At 47.4% G+C, this 16,304-nt stretch overlaps 1 protein-coding gene across 3 annotated transcripts; it reads right to left on the minus strand.

Annotated features, from left to right (window-relative positions):
* Positions 1-1,443: 1,443 nt before the first annotated feature.
* On the minus strand, positions 1,444-5,574 carry TSSC4 (tumor suppressing subtransferable candidate 4). 3 transcript variants are annotated; one of them, XR_014465846.1, is made up of 4 exons: positions 5,476-5,574; positions 4,245-4,317; positions 1,888-2,945; positions 1,444-1,748 (listed from the first exon to the last, which is right to left on the minus strand). XR_014465846.1 is itself a non-coding variant. In XM_083165567.1 (3 exons), exon 3 carries the CDS (start codon positions 2,870-2,872, stop codon positions 1,943-1,945), a length of 930 nt encoding a protein of 309 aa, XP_083021693.1. In that variant the 5' UTR covers positions 2,873-2,945; positions 4,245-4,317; positions 5,476-5,574; the 3' UTR covers positions 1,444-1,942. The 3 variants fall into 3 exon arrangements, 2 of the variants coding, with proteins under 2 accessions (XP_083021693.1, XP_083021694.1); XM_083165567.1 differs by having other exon boundaries at positions 1,444-2,945; XM_083165568.1 differs by having other exon boundaries at positions 1,444-2,945; positions 5,360-5,497.
* Between the last annotated feature and the right edge of the window lie 10,730 nt (positions 5,575-16,304).

Genomic DNA, 16,304 nt, shown 5'->3' on the forward strand with positions numbered 1-16,304 from the left:
AGGTTTTTCTACAATTTTTTTCCCATAATGTGAATGCCAATATTTTTTAGCTGGTTGGTGTTGCCTCTAAATCTCAGATGTCCAAGTAAAAGTAAAGAATATCCCGCTTGTTGCCAGGTTGTGTAGTATATTAGGTCAACAATGTCAACCCACAATTAGAGTACCGCATTCGAACACCAGGCCCTGGCCAAGTACCTCGCTGCATTCAACACACTTTACCGTTCCTAATGGGAGGCCACATGACTGGTACAGCTTGACTGTTGTCAAGTTACGGTATTTAGGATGGTTTCTACATTAGCGCACTAAACTATTTTTCCTTTGCGCTTTTACATTTTTTTTTTAAGCCCAAGAACACCAAAGATCCAGTAGAGAACTTGGCATAAGCAGTACACACGCATCACTTCTTACACAAAACTGCGCAATTGATTGCACCCTCTTCCTTTCCTTTATCGCCCAATTGGTCACAACAAAAATATTCCACACCATTGATTCTCAATAAAACTTATTATTAGGCAGAAATCTCTGTACACTCTGTTAATAAACCCCGGAACTATACCCAAGTCTGGTATAATGGGCTATTATATATTAGCCCATATTCTCAAAGAGAAACAACTTTATATTTCTATGTATTTCATTGGATTTTTAAACTCCTTACCAAAGCCAGTTACATGTAAAAGCCTTTATTATTGCACTTACAGTATTCTCCTTTCACACTGAGATGAGAACCAGGGTTATTTTCTGGGGCAAGTCCACACAACACAATTCCTGGTGTCACACTAAGTCATGCAACTTGGGTGGCAACCAGGGTAAAGGGGCCTACACAGGGGGAGATTTGCTGAGCATTCTGAGCAATGCTTGATTGCTCAGTAAACAGCGATGTCTTACCGCTGTGTGCTGAGTGATCTGTCCCTGCCCGGCAATTAACTAGATTTATCCAGCATGCGATAGCGGCGCGTGGGACCGCACATCGCTATGACTCTTAACATATCGCTGTTAGGGTCATAGCGGATCACTGTAGGAGCATTTTCTAAGCCATCTGGTCAGATTGCTTACAAAATTCCCTGAACTCACTCCATTACTCCTGGGTCCAAACTGTGTCAGCTGCAGTGTGAAAGTCAGATCCAGGTCATACATGACACCGGTATTGCCTAAAAGGCTGCTGACTGGCAGGTTCAGAGATTACGTCACCTCCAACGTCCTTTGTGAACGACAATCGACCCAGGAGCAGCTGCAGTGTAAAAGGGCTGGGCATATCTGAATCCCCGGATCCAACCAGTGTCCAGAGTCAAACCTGGGATACTGAAATCTCCAGTGTTAGAGGTATAATGGTTATTTTCTATAGATGAACTTCTAATCTAATGTTTCTTTGTGTCATGTTTATGTGTTTGTGCATTTGCAGACTGCTATGACCGCCGTTATTACACGATGTCAGAAAATACAGCGTTCTTAAAAAATACATTTATTAAATAAGATTGTTTACTTGGAATACTCAAGTACCATGTGCAGCCCTTGCATAAATAAATGCTGCAGAACCCTTAAGTATTTTATTTTCTGCTGAAATGGAAACTCTTCAGAGCATGTTATTTCCTGGCTGCTCTAATTTACTTTTCACGTCACGTTGCTGCAGCAGGACGCGATCACAAGGTTTGCAAGAGCTGTCCAAGTAAGGGCCACAAGACAGATGGGATTCAAGTCTTCTTCTTAAACATAGAATGGTGCATTGATCAAGGTGATGTCCAAACGGCAATCTATTATGGAGAGTGCAGAAAGAGGACTTGAGGATTTTATGGATTAAAACCATAATATAAAACGGAGCTTTGCAATGCTGGTTTTCAACTATTGTTTTAATACTAAATTCACACCAAAATTTACTTTTTATTATATTACCACATATTGATGTTCTTTTATTCCAATATCTTGTACTTTGTTTTCCTAGATCTCCTTAAGGGGAATCCTCTTCCTCGACTGCACCTTTTTTTGGACGAATATTTTTCCGGGGGCGTTTCTTAAACCCAGCAAATCCCACGTCTTCAATCTTTGCCTGGTTCCCCACTAGGTCACCCTCTTCCTTTCCTTCATCGCCCCAGGACTCACCCTCTTCCTTTCCTTCATCGCCCCAGGACTCAGACATGTGCAAAGGTCCTAAATTCAGCCCACTTTTATCTTTGTTCCCCTGGCCCTCTTTGTTGGGCCTTGAAAATAGGATTCTTCCCTCACCGGAACTAGAAGAGTCTTGGTTGAAGGGTAGTGTGCTTGTTTTCTTTGGAATCTCCTTAGCTTCCTTTCGTTGGTGTAGCTCTGTCAGGAAGTTAAGAGCTGTATTGCGATTGGTGCGGTCACTGGTGTCCGGCACTTCTTTCAGGCTGTATTTAGTCCAGCGCTCTGGATGCTCTAAATAATCCGGCACGCGACCCGCGGGTGCTAAGGGTTTTGCTCTACCTGCATTTTTGGTCACCGCTTCGCTCTTTGTCCCTGCATGCTCAGCCGTGACAGAATCAGAGATTTCCCTGGTCACCTCTTGCAGTGAACTAGACGGCACCTTACGTTTTTGTTTTATATTACGATGGGGAAGAGGAGAACTTTTCTGTAACTCTTGTAGACCTTCAAAGATGCCGCGGCTACGTTGGGAGAAGCTCGCATCTGTACCCTTCAGGGTGAAAGGGAGGCCAAAAGATTTTTGTACACCCTGTTGCTTAGGGTCCTCCACATCATCATCTTCCTCTTCTTCTGGGGTCAGAGAAGCCACCTCGGCATCATCTGACAATTCAGGATCAGATTCGCTAAGTGATAGAGTGCCGGGATCAAGGTGGCTGTCATAGGCGAAAGCACTGAAGTGCTTGGGAGGGTCATCCTTTTCTTCAGACTCAGACATTATTCAAGTCCTGGGGTAATGGAGGAGCAGCAGAAGTAAACAGTGTTCTCCAGACAGATAAAGACTCTGATGCCTGCAGAGAAAATACATAATGAAACTGACTGTAACTATCTCACACATGCACAACACAGAAGGTAGCAGACTAGCTTTTTGAAGCTTTTGCTTCGAGCGGGCTTACTAGTATGACATATGATAAGGAGTATACCCAGGTTATATCTGACACTGCTTTGCCTGTTCTCAATGTCAGACATGCCCCATTTAAAGTGGAACTGTACTGGAAGGGTTCTCACACTACAATATGAATGATGGCATTAAAGCGCCTTAAGTCCTGTTGGGAGAAAGTGCGCTATATAAATTAAACTTACAATTTGAGAAGACCATTAATGGCCTCTCATTCAACTGTTGAGTTCAGTGAATAGACTGAAGCTTTACAACTCCTCTAACAGGAATATTAATTTCTTAATGGTACTTTAGAAATACAGAAAGTAAGACAAAATATTGGATTATGGCGCCTCTAACATAGCTAGCTTTTGGGAAGGCTATATTTTATATTATGTCAAATTAATATGCACAAATAGAATTTCTATCCAGAGAGGAGAGTGTCATGAGAAGACATTCTTCAGAGTTTGCTATTCAATTCTGCAGGAAGTTCCGCAGACTGCGCACTTATCCGCCATTTGCAGCAGTGTGATCACCACAAGTTTCCCTTGCATCTCTAAAGGGGCGTGAGGGATACTATATTATCTCCCTGACAGGTGGTGACTGCTTAGTATCATATAGGGGTGGGGTATACTGAACAAGTGCCCGGATGTAGCCCCATTCTACTGGTCCTTTTAATCAGTTTGGGGGGCCCAGAAGCCATAGCGGAGGCGACTAACCAGGTTCTATTTGTAACCTTTAACACCTCGCTGAGAGTCAAATTATACGCATCTCCCATGAATAATTGGTACACAATAATCTGTGCTACTCAGCCCTTCAATAAAGGTGATTCTGACCAGGAATACTATAGCATGGATTATATCAGCCGGGACAGTAGAGTGGTCCACGAGTCAGATCTTAAGGACTGCCAGAGTATGTGTAGTTGGCAAAGATGCCTAATACACCAGTTAAGCCTATCTCTGGATACAATATAAGCCATGCATTTTATACCTGAGAAACATTCAATAATGAAAAGGGTAAACAGATGTCAGTTGAAGCTACGTATGGTACCATCCACCTTCTGGTATCAGAGTTGGGTGAAGTACACTGGGGGCACTGCTAAGAAATATCTTTAAGTCCTCCATTTTAAGTATTTGCAATGCATTTAGGGTATGAGAAGTAATAGCAGGTGTACAGAATTGGCCACACTGGATGTAATGTCACTCTACTGTACCTTGTCCTGAGCTTCTACCAATGGGCCTTTCTCTGGGTCTGTAAACTCCACCAACAGCCTGAGAGACTTCACTCTAAAAGAGCAAAACATTTTAGAACACACAATGCATTATTACACACGCAAACTGCAATACTACCTCTATAGCGATAATCTAGAGCAGTGGTTCTCAAACTCTGTCCTCAGGACCCCACACAGTTCAGGTTTCCAGGTCACCTGACAGGTGCACTTATTACTGACTGACACAGTTTAAAGGATCCACAGGTGGAGCTAACTATTTCACTTGATTCTGTGAGGAGACCTGGAAAACGTGCACTGTGTGGGGTCCTAAGGACTGACTTTGAGAACCTGTGATCTAGAGCTTGCAGGATGTGAGTCTTGCGTCTATCTGTCCATAGTATGCTGGCTGCAAGGCATAGTGTGCCGCATACACCAGGGCTTGACAAATCCCGGGGCCAGGTTGCCATAGTGACCAGATTTGTAAAGTGCGGGCCAGAATTCCCCTGGACGGGCAGAGTGGTGCGCTTGCAGTAATGGCAAGCAGACAGGCAGAACAGCGGACAATCCACACGACTGTATCAGAGAAGGTCCAGGGCAATTGCAAAACTCGAGCCGGCTCATCAGCCAATCGGAGCTTGCGGTTCGGCAGTCAGGGGGGGGGCAGAGGTAGCTCCTGATTGGCGGTCGGACTACGAGATAAGACAGGCTTGCTAACCACCCTGAGTTTCGAATAGCCAAGACCCTGCTCTAATACAGCTCTGCCTGACTGTTGCCGCACATGGGGAAGGCAAGGTACGGAAGAGAGGGAGATATATATATATATATATATATATATATATATATATATATATATATATTTTTTAATATAGCCCCCTGGGTTCTCCCAGCAATGCTTTCATGCTTTCTACCGTGCATACAGTGCTATGCTTGCTGCTGGGCATACAGTAGGTCGCAAGCACTGTAATATATATACACACACATACACGAAAGAGCCCAGGTCCCTCCCCCAGCAATGCCATCAACCGTGCGCACAGTGCTCAGCAGGGCATACACTGCGGGGCTATTCCTCTCACTGGCGGCTACCCGTCACTGTGGGAGAGCGTATACTGGGCTCTTACAGACTGGCCGTGCTGTTCTGGATCACCCCCAGCTCGGCTATAATCGCTGCTCGCTGCTGAGACGCTGCCGCCATGCCCCGGGGTAATGGAGAGATTCCCGCCGCCGGGTCACTCACTGCTGGCGCAGATCCTCCGCTGCTGCTGCTGCTGCTGCTGCTGCTGCTGCACCATGACCGTATCCGGCTCCTGAGTACACGTCACTTCCGTCAGCGGCGAGCGCCACCTGTAGGCAGCTGCTGAAATTCTGAATCGCTCACTCACTACCATTGATATGCCTGGTCGGTGCACGATGGCCATTTTTCAAGGGTTAGGTGACGGCAGCGGTGTAGCTGCTAGGTGCCATGGTGCCCGGAGCATACCTCCCAACATCACCCTCTCCAGGAGGGACACAATGCTCTGCTCCTGGGCTTTCCTCTGAATGTATGATTACCCTCATCTGCATACTCTCCAACATTTGAATATAAGAAATCGGTACACATTCAGAAAAGGGGCGTGACCACGAACAAAGGGGCGTGGCAATGGGCAAAAAGGGTGTAACCACGTCCCTTTCCGAATGTGTACTGTGCACCAACTAGGGATGGCCATCGTTGCCATTGCCATCGATGGTGCAACAGGCCATCGATAGTGGTGCAACAGGCCATCGATAGTGTTAAACTATGCAATGGATGACCATCGATATTTTTACATATCGATGGTCATCCATTGTGTTTGATTGATTGACCTGTGGGCCAATCAAAACACGGGGGCGGGGCTTCACGGGTGTCAGGGGGGCGGAGCTATGCTCCGTGTCCCGTCACTTTGGGGAAAAAAAAAAAGCAAAACATCGTTTTGCTGTTCCATCGATGGAGGGAAACCATCTGGTTCTCCCCCATCGATGGCAAAAGTATTCAACATCGGCCATAAACCATCGATGATTTCAAATCATTGATGGTCGATGGCCATCCCTAGCACCAACTACTACAAGTGTCATGCAGCTCATGTCACATAGTTGCTTGGTGGGCTGCTGCCATATTAAATAAGTATATTTAATATACTTATTTAATAAATAAGTATATTAAATATGCTTATTTAATATGGCAGCAGCCCACCAAGCAACTATGTGACATGAGCTGCAGGCAAAGTTTAACAGGTGTGACAAGATGATGCTGGGGTGATTATTTAGTGCAGCCTGGCTGAGTCACCTACTCTGTGCTGTTCAACTGTGACAGGCTCCAGACGGCGGGCGCAGCGTAGATGTCAGTGGAGATGATCATCCCCCTCATGCGCGCCAGGCAGTGGCCAGCGCACCCTTCTCTCCCTCATAGAGATCGTGCCCTGAGTTCTCAGTCTGCGCATGCGCAGACAGTGAGGGCAGAGAGACATCTTTCCCCTGAGTGCGCAATGCACTCATGGGAACGGAGGGGGAGATGGGAGAGTCGGAGCACCAGGACAGCAAGCACACAGAGCGGGGCCAGGAACTGACAGCCAGGAAGAGGAATGATTTTTTGCGGCGCACAGTAACAGAAAAGCGGTACATTCGGTACAAACTGATTTTGCCGGTACAGACTGTTAAAAAACGGTACTGTACCGGCAAAATCGGTACATTTGGAGGGTATGCATCTGTCTTGAACAGGTAAATTGCTAAGAAAGGTGCTTCAACACAGGTGATGGCAATTATAAAGAGGGAAGTGCAGGAGCAGAGCAATCAATGTGTCCCTCCTGGGGAGGGTCATGTTGGGAGATATGCCGGATCAAGGGCATATTTCGCGCCTCCTCCCGGTAATGAATTGGGGACGTGGCTAACATGTGTTGGCATGTTACATTTGAAATATATAAGACACTGTAACTGAATCTGCTGCACTATATAAGACGCTGTAACGCTATCTGCTGCTATATATAAGACGCTGTAAAGGAATCTGATGCGCTATATAAGACACTTTAACGCTTAGCTGCCTTCCCTTCCTGCATTCTGCAGGAGACTCCCTGAAATAACAGCAATCTCCCTCTCTCCCTCTCTCCCTCATTAGTCTAGCAATCTCCCTCATGTCACCTAGCCCACATTACACTGTTACATTTTTGGGAGGGAAAAGGAATGAGAGACAGATACATTTACATTGAATCAACAGCACCATTTCCAGCACTTTAGCAAGTATAGTAGCTCTTACTAACTGCTTTGGGGCTCATCTACATTTGGATATAAGTTATTTTAAAGGATTCCAGATATAGCTGTACACCCCCACGCTTCTAGTTGCCACATTCACAATCTCTTTTCACAACCTCTCCATATATGGAATTAGACACGCCCTTTGGGTGGAGCATGACACGCCTCCTCAATGGGGTGCTGTGCAAAATTCTGCTACCAACTATAATCTCCCTGAAATTAGTTGTAAAAAGTAGGCAAGTATTCTGTAACGGAATCTGCTGCACTATATAAGACGCTGTAACGGAATCTGCTGCGCTATATAAGACACTGTAACGGAATCTACTGCTATATATAAGACGCTGTAACGGAATCTGCTGCGCTATACAAGACGCTGTAACGGAATCTGCTGCGCTATATAAGACGCTGTAACGGAATCTGCCGCGCTATATAAGACGCTGTAACGGAATCTGCTGCGCTATATAAGACGCTGTAACGGAATCTGCTGCGCTATAAAAGACACTGTAACGGAATCTGCTGCGCTATATAAGACACTGTAACGTCTAGGCAGCCTAGTGATAATAATACCACCATATTATCCTGTGTCTCTTACTTCTGTATTTGGGAGAATGCTTACTTTAATTAAGGGACAGAGCTTTGTAGCTTCCTCCCCTCACTCCCCCTCCTCCCTCCTATCTGTGTGCATGTGCACTCATCAGCGGCAATAACGGGGGTCAGCTGATGTGTGTGCACAAGTCAAAGGTTAAAGATAATACTTTACAATACAGGAGGGAGAAGCTGGCTGTCCGAGCTGGCAGGTGAGAAGTGCCAGATACTAGCTGCTTCCCTGGGACTGTGAGCCTCTGATCCTCTGTCTGCAGCCCCGGAGAACACAAGCAGCCTGCACCAGCGTCATGCCTGTGTCTGTGCTGTGCTCGGACCTGCAGCCCTGTCTGATCTCTCAAGCAGCGTCCAGCAACACACATCAGGCTGTAGGCAGTGTCATTTCATTTTGTAGCTGAGGACCAGGACTTTCCAACGAGCCCAGCCCCGTGTCTCTAGCCCCCCGGGAACCAGAGATATCGCCTGGCAAAGCTGTAACGTTTTTTCCCCATAGGATAATATGGGACCCGTCAATTCCGAACCCCACCCGGTTCCGACGGCTGCCAGTTCCCCCGCTGGCATCACAGAAGCTTGTGGTTGATCTCATTCAATTCCAAATCGCTGGGCCTTCAATATGTTACCAGGCTGGTCCATATCGGTCAATCGGTTCCAGAGATATTACGTGTAAACTAATCTTTTTATATAACAAGGCTGTTCTTGTTCTTTGAGGGCAGATTACTCTGGAACCAAACGTTCCAGTTTCACTGGACCAAAATCATTCAAAGCCCACTCAAAAGTTCTTCAATATGATACTTGTCTCATGTAAATGGATCAGTTGGTTCCGAAGATTAAATAAGATAACTGGTTAAAGGGGGGGAGGGGTGGTTTTCTCTCCCCCTCACACCAGAAAATGCAGGGACTAGGCTGGTGTAAAAGGGGCCAACCTGGGAATGCATTTTCTGGTGTGAAAGCAGGGGTGTAACTATAGCACCGCAGCCCCCGCGACCGCGGGGGGGGGGGCGCTATGCATGTGCGGGTGCCGGGGGCTGCAGTGCTATAGTTACGTTACACCCCGCCGCACCATCCCCAGTCTTTACCTGTGCAGGTGGGGGGGACGCTGCGAGGCGGTTGGGGGGACGGACGCTGCGGGGGACACAGCTGCGGCAATTACTTACAGCTGAGCCGGGCAGGGGGAGCCGGGAGCGGTCTGTACTGAAGAAAAAAAAAAAAGCCCAGACAATGAATGGGCAGCCTGTGATTGGCTGCTGAGCGCTCTCTCAGCCAATTGCTGACTGGCTGAGAGAGCGCTCAGCCAATCACAGGCTGCCGATTCATTGTATGGGCTTTTTTTTTTCTCCTTACGTACTGACAGTGACAGCTCCCGGCTCCCCCTGCCCGGCTCATCTGTAAGTAATTGCCGCCTCTGTGTCCCCCGCAGCGTCCCCCCACCTGCATTGACGGCTACCTGGGGGAGCGGCAGGCGGGGGGGGGGGCGGCAGGCGGCGGGCGGAGGGGCGGGTGAGTGGCTGGGCACCCTCCCTTTAACGGCGCGGGGGGGGGGGCGCCCAAAATGTAGTTACGCCACTGTGTGAAAGGGGTATTATTTCAAATAGCCGGGACCTGCAGTGCTCTGAATACAGCCAGGCTCTGCCACTGTCAGTGGCTATCACTTCTGCCTGGCGGCTGTCCCCCATTTACCGCAAGCATGTATTCCCCTTGGCAATGAGCATGTAATCCCACATGACAATGAGCATGGAACCTCTGGCAATGAGCATGTAGATAAGCAGCACTTATGTAGCATAATTTTTAATAGGCATTATGGTGTTTGACATAATACGTAATGGACATAATGGTGTGTAACTTAACGTGCAATGGACATTATGGTGTAAATGTTTAATGCGTGCCTTTGGTGGACAATGTTCCTGTTTATGAAACGTATTGTGAATTTTGGCTTAATCTGTGTGGCATTATGGGAGTTCTGGCTCAATCCGTGTGGTATTATGTGAATTTTGGCTCAATCCATGTGGCATTATGTGAATTTTGTTACAATCCGTGTGGCATTATGTGAATTTTGGCTCAATATGTGTGGCATTATGTGAATTTTGGCTCAATATGTGTGGCATTATATGAATTTTGTCTCAATCCATGTGGCATTATGTGAATTTTGACACAATCCATATGGCATTATGTTTATTTTGGCTCAATCCATTTGGCATTATGTGAATTTTGGCTCAATCCGTGTGTTATTATGTGAATTTTGACACAATCCATGTGGCACTATTTGAATTTTGGCTCAATCCGTGTGGCTTGATGTAAATTTTGACACAATCCATGTGGCATTATTTAAATTTTGGCTCATTCCATTTGGCATCATGTGTAAGGGGCAAGTATAATGGGGTCTAGTATTTTGTTGCATAATGTGTAGAAGTTGTATATGGTGTTGTACACTACACTCAATGACATGCCCCCTGTTGAGTGGCCACACCCCATTTCCCGGAGCGCGCCTTCGGCGCGCGCACAACTACATCCTTCACTTTTGTCACCATGGTGGGCCTGCGTACTTTAAATGCCAGGGCCTATTTTTAATCCCATTCCCACCCTCTCTCTGCCGCTCACTTAGCATGTACACTGGCACCACTAACACCGCCCCTCCCCCACCTAAACCCTCTTTTATCATGGTGCCCCCCCCCCCCCTGTCATTTTATCCTGGATCCGCCCCTGGCTGTAGGTATGCCGAGTGACAGGACCAGCAGCTAGGTGCCAGGCAGGGCAGCCGCCGGCACACGCTGCCCGCCATTAGTGTAGTATGATACTTGCAGGGGGTCATTTGCGGAGGGGGGGCGGGCCGGTGGCGCATTCCACCAATCGGTTCCACCGACACCGGAATCCCGACAAGGGGGGGAAGTGGATCGCCCCCCCTTGCGGGCTCGCTGCGCTCGCCACGCAGCGGGCCCGGTGCCTCGCTACGCTCGGAACGCTAATTTATTCTCCCTCCATGGGTGTCGTGGACACCCACGGAGGGAGAAAGTGTCGGGATTTTGGCGTTCGAGATTCCATCGTCGGGATTCTGAACGCCGGGATCCCGACCGTCGGGATTTAAACTACATCCCCAATTTGAGAAGGATCTTTCTGGATACTAATTTTGTGCTCTATATGACGAATGCTGTCTTTTGTGTTGATGTCTCTTTAAAAAGCTGAACTTGGTAAAACGATTTTAATGTATCATATTACCTGAGATGGTACAAGGTAAACTTACGGAAATTTTATTGATGTATGTATGTATGTATGTCTATATGTTAATACATTTTATTATATTGTATGTGCACCTTTGAGGGCCCAACGCTTCTTTTTTGGTATTGTCTCTTTTGGAGGCTGGCAATCCTCCAGCGTGGAGGCAGCAGGGTAGCACAATACACCTCTACATCCCCATAGTGATGAAATACCGCCTGTCGGCACATGTCGGCTCAAAAAAACTGTGAAAAACCCCAAGTCGACCTAGCACATGTCAACCTAATGCTTGTCGACCTAGACCCATGTCGACCTTGACCTATGTCGACCTAAACCCATGTCGACCGTGCTGCCTGTTGACCTAGTGGTGTCGACCCAATGCCTGTCGACCTACTGTAGTTGGTGTAGACCTAATGACCGTATCCTGGATTTACAATAGATTTAGCACACAGTGTGCCATAACGGAAGCACTGTCCCGGCGTTCCCTTGGCTGGAGCACTGTCCTTGGTGCTCCCGCAGCTGGAGCACTGTCCCTAGCTCTCCTGTAGCTGGTGCACTGTCTCTGGTGTTCCCGTAGCTGGAGCACTCACTGTCCCTGGCTCTCCTGTAGCTGGTGCACTGTCTCTGGTGCTCCCGTAGCTGGAGCACTCACTGTCCCTGGCGCTCCCGTAGCAGGGGCACTGTCCCTGGCGCTCCCGTAGCTGGAGCACTCACTGTCCCTGGCGCTCCCGTAGCTGGGGCACTGTCCCTGGCGCTCCCGTAGCTGGAGCACTCACTGTCCCTGGCGCTCCCGTGGCTGGAGCACTGTCCCTGGCGCTCCCGTAGCTGGAGCACTGTCCCTGGCGCTCCCGTAGCTGGAGCACTCACTGTCCCTGGCGCTCCCGTAGCTGGAGCACTGTCCCTGGTGCTCCCGTAGCTGGAGCACTCACTGTCCCTGGCGCTCCCATAGCTGGAGCACTGTCCCTGGCTCTCCTGTAGCTGGTGCACTGTCCATGGCAGTGTTGTGGGCACATAGCCAGAGTTCTGTGCTATTCTGAAGTGTGGCATGGCTAAGGAATACATGTGTCAGATGGATCACTTTCACCCAGTATGGGTTGGTGTAATTTCCATCAGGTTCCCTCCTCGTACTTTATGGCACTTTGGCCACGAACACCCCCCCCCCCCTCCCCCCCCCTCCCCGTCCCCTTACCTTCCATTGTGGTGCCATCTTCCCTGTGATATTTGGTAAGATGGCACTTGTGCACATGATGACAAAAGGGGGTCCACTAATGACATATTCAATGTGATCTGGGCGTGATATTACCGCCCAGGATTGCACTGCAGTATGTGATCCCATCAGCGGCATGTACAAATCTGTACCCTCAGGGACAGGGGCTCTGATATGAGCCTGTCCCTGTGATGTGTTCTGCCAGGTGGGCTGCGCATACATGGTCAGGCAGACACTTCTCTGCCCTGCCAGCTACACAATGTCTAGCCCACAGGCTACATTGGGCTATTGCCACTTTCAGATGGAGGTAGCTGTGTGGGACAATATCCAGAATGAAGGACAGCATCACATCCCCCATAGAATCCTATGGGGGATGTGGCTGCATGTGGGAATGGAGGGATTGCAGCAGCTATTGGAGATCATACAATACCAGAGAAACGTAATATTTGTGGCTAACCTTGGGGATAAATCTGCAAATATACTATGATAAAGGGGCCCCAAATACTCTGCACTGCGTCAGGCATCATTCTGACAATGCTACTGTGTATGTGGCACTTACGGAGTAGGGGGCCCGATTGCCAGCACCATGTCTAACACCCTGTGTGCACAGGTTGCAAGTGTATGGGTGTGTGGCTATATGCATGAATCTGGGCAGATACTAATCCGGCACTGCAGCAATCTGGATAGATAGATTTGTGTAACATTTATTAGATCTCCAGTCTGATATGTTATATCGTACACGTGATATTCATGCGCACTGTTGAGAATTCGCAATGGTGAGCGATGTTTGGCGCATGCGCACGTGCAGACGCCGGGTGCAATACCATGCTCACCCAACAGTGCGGGCGTGGGGTGGCAGTTAGGGGGCTACACTCATGGGAACGCCCAGCGTTTCATGGGTGTTCCCATTCTACTGCGTCCATGACATGGGTGCGGGGAGGGCGGGCAGCTGACATCACTGGGTGTCAGCTGCCTGCCCTGTCCACGCACAGGATGCCTGCAAACCTAAGGCACCTGAGAGTGTTTTGAGAGAATTGCGTGCTCCATCCACATCATTCGATGGTCGGTGAACATCGAATTATGTGGTCTATACCACAAAGGTTGCAAATGGATGTTTGGCATTTGCAACCATGCGGGGATACCTGCGCGCGGAGGGGGGTACTCAAAGATTTCAAAGACACGCAGCGCTGCAAACTTCACAGCGCTGTGTGTCAACCAGAATAACCTCCATAGTGTGTTCATGCATTGGACATGCAGGTCCCAATATGTTAGGTGAATAAGTTATGCTGCACATATCACTCTAAGGGGGGTATTCAGTTAGGTAATTGCTGGTGTTGGAGGTATTCAATTATGGTGAATATCCCATAGAAGTCGTGGAATCCTGTAAGGTAACATTTGCATAAAAACTCCTATAATGTTTTGCATGCGAAAAAAAAAATCTTTGGGGTTTCTGCACTTGAGTCCCAATTTCAGTAGTGAGATGGCTGTTAAATTGAATAGTCTTCCCGATGCTGGTCTTGTGGCCGGCGTCTGTATTCCGACTGTCGGAATAACGAACACATGTATGCCAACCGGATCCCCCGGGGCTAATTGAATACCTCCCTGTATGGTTTGTCATAGAATATTCTCTGCATATGGACACACTATGGGAGCGTCCTGATCAGTCATATCTAGGAGTGGACAGCCTCTTCCAGACAGCTAGAACAGATGTGCACCCATTGGAAAGTACTAAAGAAGAGCAGGGATTTCTTACAGCCATGCAGCTCTGATATTGTGCCATAGAATGTCATTCTGTTCTGCAGTTTTTGTGGAATTAATAAGTCTGTGGCACTTGTGCCTGTGTGTGGGGTCCTTGGGAAACATGAATGTCAGTGTTTTGCAACAGAGGAATTTGTTGTACAGGTTGAGTATCCCTTATCCAAAATGCTCGGGACCAGAAGAATTTTGAATAACGGATTATTCCGTACTTCAGAATATTTTTATATTTAAATGATGTATCTTGAGGTGTCTTGCATTTATGTTGTATAAACACATCAATAGATGGTATATAATTTGTTGCCCATAGCAACATCCCTTGTGAAATAGAACTCGCATCTTAGTAAATTCCCCCCTATGTTTCTAAATAAAACATGCATACATGTAAAACAGGAACACTAATAGGTATGGAAATATATTCCCAGGTGCAACCAATATAAACAATTGAAATCGATATTAAGGAATTAATACATTTTTGGTTTTACTGTATTCTATTTTGTTGTTATTTTTTAATCAGATTTGTTTTCTTTCTTCTTTGTCTTTTTTAGTTTTTTTCTCTCCGCTTTGTCTTTCTTCATGTGCAAAACTTCACTGGATCCTCTTCTTGACGATGTTGCAGCAGATGTACTTATGCATTTATCACCCAGTTATGAGGTAATTATTATTACCTTTCATGTATCTCTTACTTACATACAAATACAATGTTTCTCTACCTAATTCTTGACCACCTATCAGCAGCCTCCATTCATTGTCTTCATATTTCCTTTAAAATCCTAATTTTTGTTACAATCAAACTGTACACCATTCCCCATGCTCTATAGTGTATATAGCATAGCTTCCTCAGCTCCCCAGCTACTGTTTTATTTCCCATAATCCTTTCTGGTCACATTGGCCAGGCTAGACCTGACAGCCTCTTCACCTTCTGAGAATATACATTTATATAACAAAAACACAATCAAGCAAAATCTAAATGTATTAAATATTAAAAGTTTCAAAGTCTAATTAAACTCTTTTTTACTCTGCATTATAAATGAGAAAATTAGTGAGAAAGACTAGCTGGTGGTAGCCTCCTGACTCACAAAGAGTCATCCTTCAGCACTCAGGAGAGGAAAAAACCCCTGTGGGGGAACCTCTGGGGACCCGTGGCTGAAGGACTACCCGTCCCTCTGGGCATTAGGAGGCTATGCAGAATTATATTAACAAACTTAATGAAATACTGTATGAACATTGCAGATTAAGGGGGATATTCAATCGCCGTCGAGCATCTACCGTGGGGGAGATGCTCGACGGGCCCTATTCAATGCTGTCTTCCCCGACAGCATTGAACAGGGTTTCCTGGCAGAACGAGCCCGACATCTCTAGCTGTCGGGCTCGTTCTGCCGAGAACAGCCGGGAAGTGACGAGCTGCCGGCTGCATCTCATCACTTCCCGGCCGCAACTCGCGGCCACGCCCCCTTCTCGACCCGCTGCAGGCGGGACATTGAATCCCGCCTGCTTGTTCTCGGTCGAGCTGACCGAAACCGGGACTGGGTCACGGCAGGCGAGCAAGCTCGTCTGCCGTGACCCGAAGATTGAATACCCCCCAAAAACTATACATTATACCCTACTAGCTAAGATTGGCTGACATCATTAATAAGGCTCCTGTCCACATCTCCTGATAGTACCCAATTCACATCCCTCACAAAGCTGCGCAATTTTGGAAGAGGATGCTCATCCCCTTTTGAGAAGCACCGAATATTCCCAATGGCGACGATGTCACCATAGCTGCGATTTTCTGCTAGAACCTCCAATGGTAGTAAACAAGTCCAAAGTCTCCTGCAGAATGCAGGAGGGTAGGCAGCTATGAATATAATACATTTCAGTACTACACTACTAATCATTGTGATACTGTGAGTATCTCTCTTCTAGATCTGGTGTTTGTGTGGGCATTCCTCTTTGTGTGGCAGCAAACGTCTCTTCCCCCTTTCACGATGATGTCAATGCTCGTACCTCCGTATTCCTGCCGGCACCGCTGCCGTGGGTGGAAGTGGGCT

The sequence above is a fragment of the Crinia signifera genome, chromosome 11 (assembly GCF_055691185.1).
Source record: "Crinia signifera chromosome 11, ASM5569118v1, whole genome shotgun sequence".
In the NCBI taxonomy this organism is placed as follows: domain Eukaryota; kingdom Metazoa; phylum Chordata; class Amphibia; order Anura; family Myobatrachidae; genus Crinia; species Crinia signifera.

Bases quoted from the DNA above. Each gene is read 5' to 3' on its own strand.
- TSSC4 (XM_083165567.1), bottom strand. From the start codon at position 2,872: ATGTCTGAGTCTGAAGAAAAGGATGACCCTCCCAAGCACTTCAGTGCT.